We start from the raw sequence: 14591 nt of genomic DNA, 5'->3' as shown, positions 1-14591 counted from the left end.
TTATAAAACAACATTTAAAATATATTATGCATTTGTGAGTTCATCAACATTTAAGATCAAAAAATTGTGAACTTACTATAGACAAACACATAACTTTAAACTTTTATTTCCTTAGGGCAAATATCAAGACTCGAAGTTGTGGAAGAACCAACTTTCACCACTTGTTCATTAAAAGGCATCAGCTATTCCAAACATGAGTTTATCGCCATTTTCAATTGCAAATTAATCTATTTGGCTATATTCATAAAACAAAAAAATATATACTTCTCATCTTAATCAAGCCAAATACTTCTCCAATTTCTCAACCTCTTCCTGGCTTCCAATATAAAGTGGCACACGTTGATGTATCTGTGAGAAGGAAAAAAAAAAAAAAAGCACATTGATTATTAGTATAATTTATCCACAGGAAAAAGAATCACAAACTAGTCATTTTATCAGTAGTTTAATGTTTCTGATCACCTCAACAGGTTGGATATCAAGGATTCTTTGATGTCCATCAGATCCTTTCCCACCAGCTTGTTCCACAATAAAGCTCATTGGTGCACACTCATACAAGAGCCTCAGCTTACCATTTTTGCTCTTTTTGTCTCTGGGGTATCCATAGATTCCACCATATAGCAGTGTGCGGTGGAAGTCTCCAACCAAGCTTCCAATGTATCTAGCAGAATAAGGCTTGCCACTAGGACCAGGGTCTTTGAGGTCATCAATGTACTTCTTCAACTTGTCATCCCACAACTGGTAATTGCCTTCATTGAATGCATAAATTTTTCCAGCTTTAGGGATCTGAATTTTCTCTTGAGTTAAGACGAATTCACCATACATGGGATCCAAGGTGAATGCAAACACCCCGTTCCCTAAAGTAAGCACGAAGATTATAGAGCTTGAGTACATGCAGTAGCCAGCAGCTAGAAGATTGCTCCCTGGTTGGCACACGTTAACAACACATCTTTGTTTTGTTGAATCAAGCTGCAGGCCATGCATGAAACAGTTGGGATTGTCTATGTAAAAATATCTGAAATTTGGATATAGGTTTGGAAATTCAATCAAATAGATATGGACTTACGGTGGAATCATCACCGATATCTGCTAGGCACTCATCGTTGGGGCTGTATATTCCAAAAATGGAACCTGTGGAAACAGCAGCATCAATGTTGGATGATCCATCAAGTGGGTCAAATACCACAATATAGTTTCCAGAGAAACTCTCTTCTACTGCCACTGGCACATCTTCTTCCTCTGATGCTATAATCCCCGTCCTTCCACTTGATCTCAAGCAGTTGGAGAATACCTGTAAATGCAAGACAATCAGTTTCTTGAATTTCGCCTGGTAGCATAAGAATTCTTGTTCTCAAGTAAGCATTTTTGCCTGTTTCAGCTAACCGGTCAAGCAAAAGTAATACCAATTTCAAGAGTTCTTCAGATATAAATTTCTGAAAGCCATTTTCTATAAACTATAACGTGTAAATAGCAGAAAACAGCAGGGTTGCGATGGTGTTTAAAGTGAGAATCTTCAGTGTCCAGTCCCTCGAATTCAACTGTTTAAGGAGATATACAACCAATTGACAACTTCTATTAAGAACTCATACGAATTCGTAATGTTTGACTTCCATTTTAATGCAAATATGCATTAAGCCATCGTTGAATTAGTTTTGAGAAAGTTAATATTGTTTAATTGCAAAACACAGTTGATATTTAATAACAAGACCTCATTTGAAACGACGTCAAGCTTCTTCTGGTCCTCTCCTTGAACATTGACAGCGCCTTGAACACCAGTTAAGTTGGAAATGCTAGCCCTTTGCACCAATGAAGCAATCTGCTTACAAGCCATAGAAATGCTGGAAATCACAATTGTAAGCTCTGCATCTATAACACCCGCTAGTTCCTGCTTCAACAACCAGCTTGTTAGTGTATAAATTTCAAACCCACTTTTCTTCGTTTCTGCCTCTGATGCTGTCACAGCCATGCACCTGACCCCGCCAGCAACATGCCTTCTCTTGATAGTGTTACTTCTGTTGCTGGGGCATGACACAAGGGTTTTGGAGTCAAAGACGCGTAGCTGAAAAGGAGACAAAGAGCGGGAGTTTGATAACAGTAGTTGAGATGATGTCGTTGCTGCAACCATTATTTTGGTTTTCTTGGTTGGTTAATTGGTTTTCTGCTTTGGTGTTCTTTCTTTTGCTTGTTCTTTTTGATATTTGTGTTCACTTACTTTGCAATTACAGCAGTCCAGCAGGGTTGAAGGTGAGATTCTGAGGTTGCCAAACGATTTCTGTTAATCGGGGACCCACTTATCCTCCTTTGCGCATCCATTTTTGTGATCATGGTTCGTTTGAAGAGTCCCACCAGACGAGCCCGGGGTGTTTTCAATTTACAAGTGGCATACGAAGTCACTAACTTGGTTGTGATATCAGATATGGGCTAGATGGGCTCTGTTTCTGGGACCATGGAAGTCCAACCTGTGCAATTCAGTCCAAAACTTGTTTGGGTTAGGCTTGGTTAAATCAGCTTAACCCAAAATGAAAAACTTGGTTTGTAAGGCCATCTCGTTGGAAGTTGGCTCTAAACTGATATTTTGGGTGTGATAAATCCCAAAACATGGTCAGTTCCAGTTCTAATTGGGATTTTAGTTCATATTTTCCCATTTTAATAGTTAAAGATAATATTTATTTAACTTGAATTCTAAATTATTTGAGCCGACTTGTTAATCAATATGACAATGTCAAAATTAAGAGGAAGTAGATGAAACATGAAATGCTTTTTTATGTTTCCAGACAAGAAAACAAGTTCTAGGTTAAAACAACCCGGTAATGTCTGCCACTTTTTTGTTCTTAGGAATTGGAGTTTTTGAACCTAAGACATCCTTGATTTCCAAGATTAAAAAAATGATTATTATTATAATTATTACCATTGTTTTAAAATATTTTTTTGTCCATAGTGGATTTATAAATTTAGGAAATCAAAGATAAGTGTGAAAAAAACAGAAACGAAGATCATTTGATTTGAGATGACGTTCGCAAATGCAACATTAGTCACAGAATTTATTTGAAAGCATCAAAATCTGGTCGTATTTTGCGTAACAAAGACCAAAACTGAGGAACAAAACGAAAATTTTTGGGTTTTTAATACAGGCAGGTCGGGCAGGTCGGGGCGGGGCCGTCTCTGCACTTCCACGAAGACTAATGTAACTTTCCTTTCGAGTTCACTGTCAGCACACAAAATTGACAGAAGGCGAACCAGCAAGGTCTCTCGATGTGAACAAGAGTACCAACTGCGTCTAAGAAAAGTAGGTGACTTCGAGCCAAATTAAAAGTGGTTTGACGTATCAATTTTCCAACTTCAATAAGAAACCAGCTCCTGCCCTTTCGGCTTGATTGGCTCGCATTCGCCATTTAACAGGAAACTTGGCCCTGTCTTTGGTTTTTTTATTTTTCCAGATGGAAATTGTCCCAAAAATTAGCAAATACAAGTCGATACTTCATAATAATGAATTATAACAGAAATAAACGAGCGAGTCAATGATCCAGAAAATAAAACGGAAACTAGAATTTCATGATTTCAAAATTCAAACACTAAAATTCTTGAAGCAAAAAATGGAGTGGAACTAGAAAACTCTTGGGGTTGGAACTCGGAAACTTAAGCATGAAGACAAATAAACACGTCTTAACCAAGTATCAAGCATAGGAAGCACGTATCAAACAAGGAATCAACTCTCAGACAAAACGAAAAAAAATAATAATAAATCGTGAAAGTCTCGAGAAATCCAAAGGAGAGGCTGGTATAATCGGCCAAACGCGTGTTTAACCATAAAGGTCAATTCTTTGTAGCCAACGAACCAAAGACAAAGCAGGGGCTAATCAAAGGAGAAACGAAGCAAGTGAAGCCGGTTTTTGTTCTATACGTATAAAATATAGATACCCTTTTGGTTTTATACTTGTTCACATTTCTCCTTCTATATATATCAAACCTCCTCTTATCACTATCCCTCACAAAACAATACAACGCCCTGTTTTGTCATTAATTTGCCATCTCAATTTCAAAGAAACCTAGAAAATAGCTTGATCACCAATTTAATTATGGCTTCTTTCAAATTCCCCTTCTTTGTCGTCCTTTCTTCTCTTTTCCTCCATGCTTCTCTAGGTATGTGAATGTAAGCATGACTTTATATTTTCATGTCTCAAGCGTATCACATTCATGTAATTTTTTATATCTTTGTTTGGTTTTTGTTTTGCAGCTGAGATTATTTGCGAAGATTTGCCCAAGGATGTGTGTGCGTTTTCGATATCATCTTCGGGGAAGAGATGTTTGTTGGAAACAGCGGTGGAGAGAGATGGGAACGTAGAGTACCAATGCAGGACATCAGAGGTGGTTGTGGAGAGAATGGCTGAGTGTATTGAGACTGATGAATGTGTGCGTGCTTGTGGGGTTGATAGAAACTCCATTGGCATTTCATCCGATTCCCTTCTTGAGCCACAATTCACTGCCAAGCTTTGTGCCCCTGTTTGCTACCAAAAGTGCCCCAACATTGTTGACCTTTACTTCAATTTGGCCGCCGGTGAAGGTAAGGAATTTGCCACCTTTATTTATTTTTATAGAATGATTTTCTAGGTGATATCTCAATATGACCGGAGTTTTTATATATCTTTTGCTTGCGATTCAATCAAAAGAATATTGTTGGTAATGAAATCTCAAAGTTCCTCCAAGACCCTATTAAATTAGGAATAAAAATTAATGTTATATCCTACGATTGCTTGCAGGAGTGTTTTTGCCTGATCTTTGTGACGCTCAGCGCATCAACCCTCGGCGTTCCATGGTCGAGCTTATCTTGAGCTCTGGTGCTGCCCCTGCCCCTTTTTCTAGTAAACTAGGATCATTGGTCGGTGAAGCTCCTGCCCCAGCTCCCCTGGGATGATCAAGTTCCTGGTTTTTTCAATAATGGTTTCGTCAGAATTACTTTGCTTCGAGATGTAAATTGATTACAGGAATAATTTTACAGAGAAGAGGGAATTCAGGGTTTGTTTATATGAGTGGTTTGATTTGAGGAATAATACCTTTCCTTTTTTTCTTTAACAAACACTTGTCTTTCGTTCATTATAAATAATACTACTAATATTCTCTCTTAATAATGGTATTGAGATTCGTATATGGTATACCAATCTTTCCATATATCAATAGAATTTATAGAAAGTGGAAGAAATGTGCTAAACATTGTAAATTTGCCTTCCAACAAAGAAAAAAAAAAAAGAAAGGAACTGTTGGGTGAGTTACGATAATTTGGATTTCAAGCTTCAAATGGGTATTCCAAGGTTATCTCATTTACTAGCCCAACAAGTTGAAGATCCAGTGCTCCATCCATTAAAAAGTGGCCCAATTTCACCATGAGCAACATTACGTTTAATCTTTTGGGGCCAATTCTTTGTGGACTACGGCCCAATTTTATGGATAGATGCTGGATGCTTATTAAGAAGCCCAACCAATGAACAATTTAAAATATATATATATATATATATATATATATATATGATGAGAATTGAGAAGCTTATAGCATATGCTTGATTGCTTGTGTCAAAGAAATGATGAAATTGTAAAATTATATAATGAGAGAACCAAACAAGAGGGACAAAAGATCGAGAAGACCTTCCAAAAAATGATAAAAAAAAAAAAAGGAAATTAATGTGGGAATAATTTTATAATTACATCATGGAAGAATATGAGCTAAATACAACTTGGTATTGACAAGTTCAATAGACTAATGTTAATGAATATCATACTGGAATTAATGGAAACATGAAAGCACATCCAAAAAATTCAAGGGAAAATTAAGCAACACGTACAAAAAACAATTGAGGGTATTCAATTTGAGAAACTTTAGTCATGTTGTTCTGCACTTGAACCTCTAGCATTATGGCAGATCTACCAGAGGAGAGGGCAAAGTTGCTGGAGTTGGTCAGTTCTCAACCACGAAAGCATTGGCCAGGCCCCAACTCAAGTGCACGTCCAAGTCATGATAATGCATATCGAAGTGTATTTAGAACACGTGTTTAGCAGAAAATCAAGAGAAGATTGACTATCTTATTCTAACTTATGAAATAAAAGTAATGGTAATAGAAAATTAAGCTGTATTATTAGCTATTGACAGCCCATCCTCCAACTGGAACGCCAATGGTTTTAACCATTAGTACGTTGAAATGACATTAACAATATTCCACCACTCGTCTGCAATTACAAAATATATTTTATTTTTCATTATAAATTACATTGTTCGTTAGGAAGTGCCTTTAGGACAGTCATCACCTTTATCAATTGTCAATAATTAATGAATGTTTAAGAAAAGTGGTTAACTATAGCCACGTAATAAGATGGGGACTTATATTACTTCCCTGTGAGGCTTAGGGTTAAGGGATACGAGTGACCTGTACTGGGATAAATATAATCAATGTGCCATAGACAGTGCGATGGAGCAATGAGACATGAACCTGTCACCAGAGTGCGTTTCTTCTTGATCTGTGATTCTGAACTTGTATGTGTATTTATTTCCAGGAAATATTCGACATTGAGTGGTCATGTTAATTAATTAGGTCCATCCGACCAGCAGCTCAGTTTTTGAAACACTTAATGCCTATTCAAACACTAGTAATAGTTTCTCATAACTTGACAACAATTGACACCTACGTGCATGTTGCTGAAGACCTTAAAGAAGTGTCCAATCGATCACTAGATTCTAAATGCCTTTCTTGATTTTAAATTTTATTCCTAGAATTGTAGTCATAAAAAAATGTGTCTTACGTACTCTTATATAAACTAATATACAAAGTTGTTTGAATTGGACAGTTGTTGTCATCCATGACTCTCCTTATTTTTACAATGAAAAAAAAAAGAATTCATTTATTAATTTTTATTGCTTAAATTTCTTTAAAATGTTGTACATTAATACTTGTTCCTTCTCTCACACTTCATTCACTTCACACTTCATTCACTCTCTATCGACTCATTTTGTCTTTGTTATATAAAAGAAAAAAAAAAAAGAAATGTTTTAGCATAAAAAAAGAACTTCCAACTTCTTTAGTCCATCAACTATAGCTATATATCTCTAGCATCGTGGTAGATCCTCCGGCGGTGGAGGCAAGGTAGTTGCCGGAGTTGGTCCGTTCTCAACCAGGAAGGCAGTGGCCAGGCCCAATGGCAGGTGCATGTCTAGGTGGCAATGTATTATCCATGCACCTGAACAGTTGAGATCATGAATAGAAACAGAATATTAAGTTCAATCTTTCAATGCCTTCCACAAGGGGTAGACAAAAAGAAACAAAAATGCTGGAGCTAATTTCAAAAAAGGATCCGTTGAACTGTCACTTTCATCTCCATTATTAACCTAAAATTACCAATTAAACATAACCCATCGACATCCTTGTCTAAACCATTTTTGTCAAAGACGTTTCCTTTCCATTTGACAAAGTCTCAAGCTGACATGAACTCTACCATTTCTTATCATTAGGTTGAAAAAATGAAGCAAAAGTTGACTATATCTAACGGAATTATGAAATTAATTTAAAAGAATAAAAAATTAACCTGGATTATTAGCTGTGAATCGGATGACAGCCCATCCTCCTACTGGCACACCAATAGTGTTTCGTATTTGTGGGTTGATAAAATTGAGCTTCTTTCTAACCGCGGTATGGTTATAGTTTCCAAACCCTTGAGCCAATACATGGAAGTTAAAACCATGGAGGTGCATGGGATGGTTCTCCACTGCAAGGATAGCTGTGTTCTGAAAGATTATCTCCACAGTTGAGTTGAACTTAAGCTTGGTGACCTTGGTTCCTTTTGGAGGAAAGAGCAACAGTTGGTTGTTGTTAATGCTAGCGTTGGTGTAGTCAAATTTAATTAGGGGCTCGGCAGGGAAATCAGTGGTGTAAACTCCAGTACTGGCGTTGAAGAAAAAGGCTTGCAACAAAGACAAGCTGGTAGGTAACACGAAGGATTTATTGTTCATGCTGGCAGAGAGTTTTGGACCCTGGCAAGTTGAGTTTGCTGGGCAGACCTGGAGCCCCAATCCAATGGTAACGAACATCTTATGGTCCACCTTACGTGGGACCGGTTCCCAATGAGGCCCACCAACCAACCCGGTAATGTTGGTGTAAAACTTGTTCGCCGTGGGGGTGTCATTGAATGCCGGGAGGGCTGGCATTAGCGGTGTTGCTGATGACGGAGCACCATCATAGTCGATGACACCCCTTGTTGTAGTATTATCGAACTGTACAGCCGCGCTTGCATATGGTATAGCGGCCATGTAATACGACCCAACCGGCTGATCCGCTGTTAGTAAAACGTCGACTGTCTGGCCAGGGCCGGAAACCACAACGTCGGTGACATAAGGCTTGGTGTAGCTGGCGTCAATGGCCACAACTGTCATCTTATGATTGGCTATCTTGTAGAAAAGCTGGTTATTGAGTGCAGCATTGATAATACGTAAGAGATAGGTCTTCCCTTGCTCCACCTTAAGCTTGTACATTTCTGATTGGCCATTCATAAAAATTAGATTAATTACATAAAACAGACCACATGCATGGAGATCATGTATTGGTAATCAGTAATCACATACTTTTTTTAGAGCATGGGTAGAGATCACCAGGCCATCCGTTTATTGTATAAGCATCTGAAATGTTAGGAGCAGCGCCAGTGGCAAGTGCCAGGTTCTCCACATCAACGACATTAGCATTCCACCACTCACCTGCAACGCCATTGCAATTTTTTGTTAATAAAACCTAGACCCAACCAACATTTCATTGCTTTTATGGAAGTGGACAGACTTATGAAACCATCTTTTGATAATGAATTGAATATTTTGAATGTGGGAAACATTAGTGGATTAAGTTAAAAAAATACTTTAACCAATAGTCTTAAAGAGATTAATCTTTGGTAAAATCTTAGATCCTGGCAAAAATTAGAAGTGGTTATCTACCTAATATGATGGGAACTTCCTTGTACGGCTTAGGGAATGGATAAGAGTGGCCGGCTCTGGGACGGATAATGAGTGCACCGTGAACGGTGGCACGGAGCCATGAAACATGAGCATGCCACCAGAGGGTTCCCTCCTGTTTAATGATTCTGAATTTGTAGGTGTATTTATTTCCAGGACGAATTGGACATTGTGTGATCATGCTAGGTCCATCTGCCCAGCCACTCAGTATCTGAAACACTCCATGCCTGCTCAAACAATCATTAGTCCACCAACATAAGTAAACCGTTCAAAACACATATGAATATGAATAATATATAAATAACTAAAGAATAATGGGCTATAAATTAAGTTTTAGTATATATCAGTATTAGTTGGAGTTGAGCAATCTTTTATATGTTAATTAAATTAACATATGGAATAAGATAAACATGTACGCCCAGTATAGTATAATGGACTTCTTCGTGGCTATATTTTATTTTCAAAGGAAAATTAAAAATCTCTCCTTTGAATTAATAAAACAAGAACCGACGTCGCTTGACGAAGTATGGACAATGATGTTTTCATTATGAAAACATACAAAACATTTTGAAGAATAATTATTAGTCAATAATAATTGCACAATTATAAGCAAGTTGACGCTTGATACAGCTAACGCCTAGCAGGCAGGAATATTTAATTTTTAGTAAGGGAAATCTGATGCATAATATTTCTTTGTCAAAGTAAAATTAAATTTTGGTAAAAACTGAGTTAAATTCAGTTGTATTTTTCAGGAGGATTTTACCAGTGAATAGTCAAGTTGTATGGTGACTTATTAAAGACATGAGCAATTAGTGTGTCACCCTCTCGAACGTGGATTGTCGGGCCAGGGAGGCTACCATTTACAGCAGTAATCACTTGGCTGTGACATAGCTTATTAACAGTCAAATTTTGCACCTGCCAACAAATTTAAATTACAAAGTTAGGGACATATATGCATCTATGTAAGATGATATTTAATATACCAGTCAGACACTAACAATCACTCTCATTTCCTTGAAAAGATAGATTAAATTACTTCAATTGAGCAGTAAACCTACACTAATAACCCAAATTATTTTTTTTATATACTTGAAATTACTAAAACTTAATTATTTGATTATTAAAATTAAAATTTCAACATTTTACAAACAAATTATACGTGACTGATGGCTCCAAAATTGAAATTGTTAAAAGCTAATCAAAGATGTAAATATCAATAAAGGAATGTGAAGGGTATTTGTAAAAGCCATTGCGTCGAGCTGGTATGATTGGTAAGTTTCTAAGGTAAGACAATAATTGCAATGACAGGTTTGACCTTGGGAGAGGAAGAGTATGAGGCTCTAAAACCCCTTCTGTTCATGGATATGGATAAAACTTGTAACAGAGGGAGGATGATTTAATCGATGAAAAGAAATGAAAAAGAATTGTATATGGATAAAGCTCGATAAGTGGATTACATAGAACGTGTGCTCCACTATTCTTGCAGATGAAGATGTTGAAGCAGCCAGAAGAAACAAAGCGCAAGCAAACAAGAAAACAGGGCGTCCCATATTAATTGAAGGGCTCAAAGCCAAGATGAAAGAAGAGAAGAGAGGGAGAGATAATAGCTAGAATGCTTTGCAAGGAATGAGCGAGTAAGAAAAATAAGAGCTTTTATTTATATTACAAGCGTGAGGGTCCCTCGTCATCATTTTGTATGGTTTAAATTTTAAAAAAAAATTTGCTTCTCTGTCGTATTTCAACTAAAGCCTGCAATATCCAAAATAAAATAAAATAAAATAAATGGGAGTCTTAGCATTTGGCACACAATTGCGTAACAAACTAGCCAAAAGGTGTTGGAAAATATTTTCTGCTTTTAGTCGAACCATTGTTTTCTAGTGGTTAAGTTTGGCCTTTTCAATCAATTAAAAAGTCCTTTTGAATTTGATAATATTTCTGACTAGAATCGTAAATGCCCCTGTAGTCCAAACGGTTCCTCCCCTTTTTCAACCAAAGCCTCAGTCGAATTTTCCATTGTGGTAATCTTTTAGGTGGAATAATTGTAAAAGGTCTGCTGGCCGTTCCATTAAGAAATCTAATCACAGTGCAATTCAAAGGTAAAGGGCACATCAAGGAGCTGTTGGCAATGCCCTAACATCTAGGTTCTGGGTTTGTCATTCTCAGGCTAGACCCTCCCTGGCCAAGTACAGGCTCCGAAATCAGTATATAATAAGCTCAGTTAATCATATTTCAACCCTAACCCTAGATTAATCCTTTGTCTCTTCGGAGATTGTTGAGGATAATTCATGGTTTATATTAATGGGATATTATGCTTCTTCTTATTCATGAATCAGATCTCAACTATTCCCATGGAGTACTTTCACTTAAAAATTAATTTTCTGAATTTAGCTCTGTAAAAGGAGGAAAATTAATAGAAATTCATGTTATAAATGTATATATATTTATATATATTCTCTGCTTGGATTAAGTCGTAATCCATTCCTTGATCTTCATATCTTCTTCTTCCTAAAAAAGATAATATTTACAAAACCCAAACAAATAATTATTGGTTGGTCCAGAATGTTGGAACATTCAACTTGTTAAATGATTAATTAACATTTAATACCATCTAGTCATATCTACCATTATATATTAATTCCGGAGAAATATACGCCAAAGTTCGCTATTATTTCAGGACACTAATCACGTTATCTTCAATCTCATGCGTACAGAAGTTTAAATTCTCCACATATATATAAAAATTGGATAGGGTTCAATTCCTCTTACGATTTTCACGCCTTCTGCAGCTTCATTCGAATATTAATGTGAAAATTGAAGAGAAAAATGAAAAGTAAAAGGAAAGACTTTGATATCAGCTGGAATGCTTGGATGATAAGCAATGAGTGTACAACAAAACCCAAGGTTTATCATTACAACTTTGAGCAGCCAATCATAAAGTATAAGATTTTGGCTTTGACCATTTGAGGAGGAGAAAAAAAAAAAAAAAAACTCTTAGGAAGGTTACATCAGGAACTAGGTAAGTCCAACATTATTTTTGTGAGTCTAATAACATAGAATTGCCCAAGTGTTCTTCAAAACTGTTATCCAAGTTCCTAGTTAAAATCTCCAAACATTGCTTTAATTTTTTTTAATTTGTATGAAACCTTTTGGGTTTGCCTTGTTAGGTAGCAGAGTTGACTAAAATGTTTTCGAGAGAGAGAGATGATAGGGTTTTAGTCAAACTGCCTTGTTACATGATACGCAACTCTTCTCGTATGCCAGTTTGAAAAGGTAAAATCCGACACCATATTTGATTTTTAATTAATATTAAACTTTGGTTTTAGTTTTCTTAGCCAATTAATGCACCCAAAAACAAAAAGTCAAACAGATTTTTCTGCAAGTTTGAGTAACAATCCAAGGAAAAACAAAAGAAAAAAGAAAAAGAGTGAAAAAAAACAAAGGAAACTTGCCTCCGCTGACCAAAACATTCCTGAAACAATTGGATGAAGAGCCTTGGAAATTCTGTTCTCGCCTGAATGTATACGCTTCCTGTTGCTACTAGCTCATGTACCGCTGACTATTGCTAATAAATTAATAGAATTGGCATGTTGAGAAGCATTTTTCACTAAATATATTGTTGCATATATATATATATATAGTGATAAATAAGTACTAACTAACTTGAGGAGACCCCCCTCAAAATCTGAAATTAAATCAATATCAAATAATTTTAATCCTCCTTTTCGATGACTCCAAGCCAAGCCTATGAAAAGTGGATCCATGGGTTTTTAATATAGACAGTGAGATCTTGGCAAGGGAGGCTAAGTGTTGATTTTTCAACCTTTTTTTATGTTTTTTTGGTAGGTAATATATTAGTTTTTTTTCTTGAGATTATTGCCTTTTTTATTTTATTTGGGAAAAAAATAAATTTAAATGTGGTGTGAGAATGATGAAAATCGATGAAGATAATACAACTAGTCGATCACTCAAGCAAAGGTCATGCTTGATGGGCTTAACCATTGTTAGAAACTCATTGGACCTAGTTTTTGAACGTTGGTTCATTGTTCTATGTCAGTTTTTTTGTTGCCTTTCGGCCCCAAAATATGATTTCGTTTAATTCAAGCCCAGTTCAAACAATGAAAATGCAGGGCCTATAAATTGAACTTTATTTCTTCATGTTTAAACCAAATAATTTTATTAATTATATTATTCTTCCGATTGATCATGCAATGCAAATTTTCTCCTTTTTTTTTTATATAAAATAAAGTAAAATATCTAAACAGAATTTGAAAAATAAAAAAATTATAATAATATAAATAACATAATGCTTTATTCATCTTATCTTATTTAAATATTTCAATAAATAAGGCATGAGATAAGTCGAACACTTTTTATCTCTATTTTTTATTTTTTATTTTTTATATTATATTTATTTATATATATATTTTTACATCTATGCCCGTTTCAATTTGTGCAAAGATTTATTAGGCATAGGTAATTTTCATAATACTTATAATTTTAAAAAAATAAAAAATAAAATTTATTTTATAGTTTTTTTTATTTTGTATATATGTAATTTTTGTAAATATTATATTTAATTAATTTCAAAATTTTTTTATTATTTAATAAAAACTTATTTATTAAATATATGTAAATATACAGGTTTAATGTTAATATTATATTATTCGTCTTCGTAATAAATAAAAAAATTTTCATTTTATTTGTATTTGTTTTTATCCAAAATTTTAATATATATCTTTATCTTTATTCAGAAAAAAAATCAACTTTACATCATATAGGGATAAGATTGAGAGTCCTAATCTTATTTTAATTAAAACATATAATTTAGATGAAAATAATATAATTATTTTTTTAACATTAGCCTAAAATTAGGTATAAGATAAAATAAAAGAATAGATTGTAAATGTTAGATTTAAACCTTTAAATTTGTTAAGACTTGAATTTCTAATTTACTAGACACTTTTACTTAATCATTATTACATTAATTATCTGATTAATTATTTAAATCCTAAATCTCTAACGTGCATTTTGTGAGATAATGAAGGTGAAATTAACAGTAAGTTAATGATCCAAAAAATTCCATTAAAGTGAATAGTAAGACACGACGGTGACAGCTTTCCAGTCAATCTCAACCGTGGTCGTTGGTCAACTCTTTTATTAAGATTTGTCCGTATTGGCATCAAGTATGAAATCACAAAACTGCCTTCTCTCTTTGTATCCTTAAAAAAGAAGAAAGAATTCAACATTGGACAAAAGAAATCAAATAATTAAGAACATTTGTTAGATAAATCCAATTCGTGTCATGTTATATTATAGTATTTTGAAAAAAAAATTTAATTTCTAAGATTATTTTCCCATTGCTATATATAAGAAAGTAAATTTTATTTATATTTTTTAAAATATGATTCACAATATACTACTTTAGTATAGTATTTTTTTACTATATCAAATACATAAACTTTGATTTTTCTCTTAGAGTTCAGAATAATTAAAAAATTAAAAAAGTATTGTTAATTTATAATTCAAATGTTACATTAAAAAAAAAAAAAAGATACATAGCTTTTTTGCTTTGTACTTCTCATTGTTAGAGATTTCTAAATTACAGCAACCGGGGCCT

The 14591-nt window shown here is 34.6% G+C and overlaps 3 protein-coding genes across 4 annotated transcripts; 1 reads left to right on the top strand and 2 right to left on the bottom strand.

The window, feature by feature from the left end:
- Positions 1 to 78: 78 nt before the first annotated feature.
- On the bottom strand, positions 79 to 2233 carry HCEF1 (high cyclic electron flow 1). The gene is made up of 4 exons (XM_022889085.2): positions 1706 to 2233; positions 1064 to 1288; positions 460 to 966; positions 79 to 348 (listed from the first exon to the last, which is right to left on the bottom strand). The coding sequence occupies exons 1-4, from the start codon at positions 2120 to 2122 to the stop codon at positions 277 to 279; spliced, it is 1221 nt and encodes a 406-aa protein (XP_022744820.1). The 5' UTR covers positions 2123 to 2233; the 3' UTR covers positions 79 to 276.
- A 1677-nt stretch (positions 2234 to 3910) lies between these two features.
- Positions 3911 to 5119, top strand: LOC111294929 (uncharacterized). Its single transcript, XM_022888234.2, has 3 exons — positions 3911 to 4137; positions 4232 to 4558; positions 4755 to 5119. Exons 1-3 carry the CDS (start codon positions 4074 to 4076, stop codon positions 4907 to 4909), a joined length of 546 nt encoding a protein of 181 aa, XP_022743969.2. The 5' UTR covers positions 3911 to 4073; the 3' UTR covers positions 4910 to 5119.
- A 1845-nt stretch (positions 5120 to 6964) lies between these two features.
- LOC111294510 (laccase-7-like) lies at positions 6965 to 9170 on the bottom strand. 2 transcript variants are annotated; one of them, XM_022887861.2, is made up of 4 exons: positions 8957 to 9170; positions 8597 to 8725; positions 7564 to 8508; positions 6965 to 7218 (listed from the first exon to the last, which is right to left on the bottom strand). In XM_022887861.2, exons 1-4 carry the CDS (start codon positions 9153 to 9155, stop codon positions 7088 to 7090), a joined length of 1404 nt encoding a protein of 467 aa, XP_022743596.2. In that variant the 5' UTR covers positions 9156 to 9170; the 3' UTR covers positions 6965 to 7087. The 2 variants fall into 2 exon arrangements, with proteins under 2 accessions (XP_022743596.2, XP_089599059.1); XM_089742933.1 differs by having other exon boundaries at positions 7564 to 8516; positions 8599 to 8725.
- Positions 9171 to 14591: the final 5421 nt, after the last annotated feature.

The sequence above is a fragment of the Durio zibethinus genome, chromosome 14 (genome assembly GCF_047325235.1).
Source record: "Durio zibethinus cultivar Kanyao isolate XHJ-2024 chromosome 14, ASM4732523v1, whole genome shotgun sequence".
Classification (NCBI taxonomy): Eukaryota; Viridiplantae; Streptophyta; class Magnoliopsida; order Malvales; family Malvaceae; genus Durio; species Durio zibethinus.
The sequence above is the reverse complement of the archived record's forward strand: the minus strand, read 5'-3'. Positions and strand labels throughout refer to the sequence as shown.

Bases quoted from the DNA above. Each gene is read 5' to 3' on its own strand.
- HCEF1 (XM_022889085.2), bottom strand. From the start codon at position 2,122: ATGGTTGCAGCAACGACATCATCTCAACTACTGTTATCAAACTCCCGC. The intron at 1,289-1,705 runs GTCTTGTTATTA...TTGCATTTACAG, and splicing joins TTGACGTCGTTTCAAATGAG to GTATTCTCCAACTGCTTGAG. The intron at 349-459 runs GTGATCAGAAAC...TCCTTCTCACAG, and splicing joins TTGATATCCAACCTGTTGAG to ATACATCAACGTGTGCCACT.
- LOC111294929 (XM_022888234.2), top strand. From the start codon at position 4,074: ATGGCTTCTTTCAAATTCCCCTTCTTTGTCGTCCTTTCTTCTCTTTTC. The intron at 4,138-4,231 runs GTATGTGAATGT...TTTGTTTTGCAG, and splicing joins TTTCCTCCATGCTTCTCTAG to CTGAGATTATTTGCGAAGAT. The intron at 4,559-4,754 runs GTAAGGAATTTG...GATTGCTTGCAG, and splicing joins CAATTTGGCCGCCGGTGAAG to GAGTGTTTTTGCCTGATCTT.
- LOC111294510 (XM_089742933.1), bottom strand. From the start codon at position 9,155: ATGATCACACAATGTCCAATTCGTCCTGGAAATAAATACACCTACAAA. The intron at 8,726-8,956 runs GTAGATAACCAC...ATGGCGTTGCAG, and splicing joins GGAAGTTCCCATCATATTAG to GTGAGTGGTGGAATGCTAAT. The intron at 7,219-7,563 runs GTTAATTTTTTA...TCAACTGTTCAG, and splicing joins ATTCACAGCTAATAATCCAG to GTGCATGGATAATACATTGC.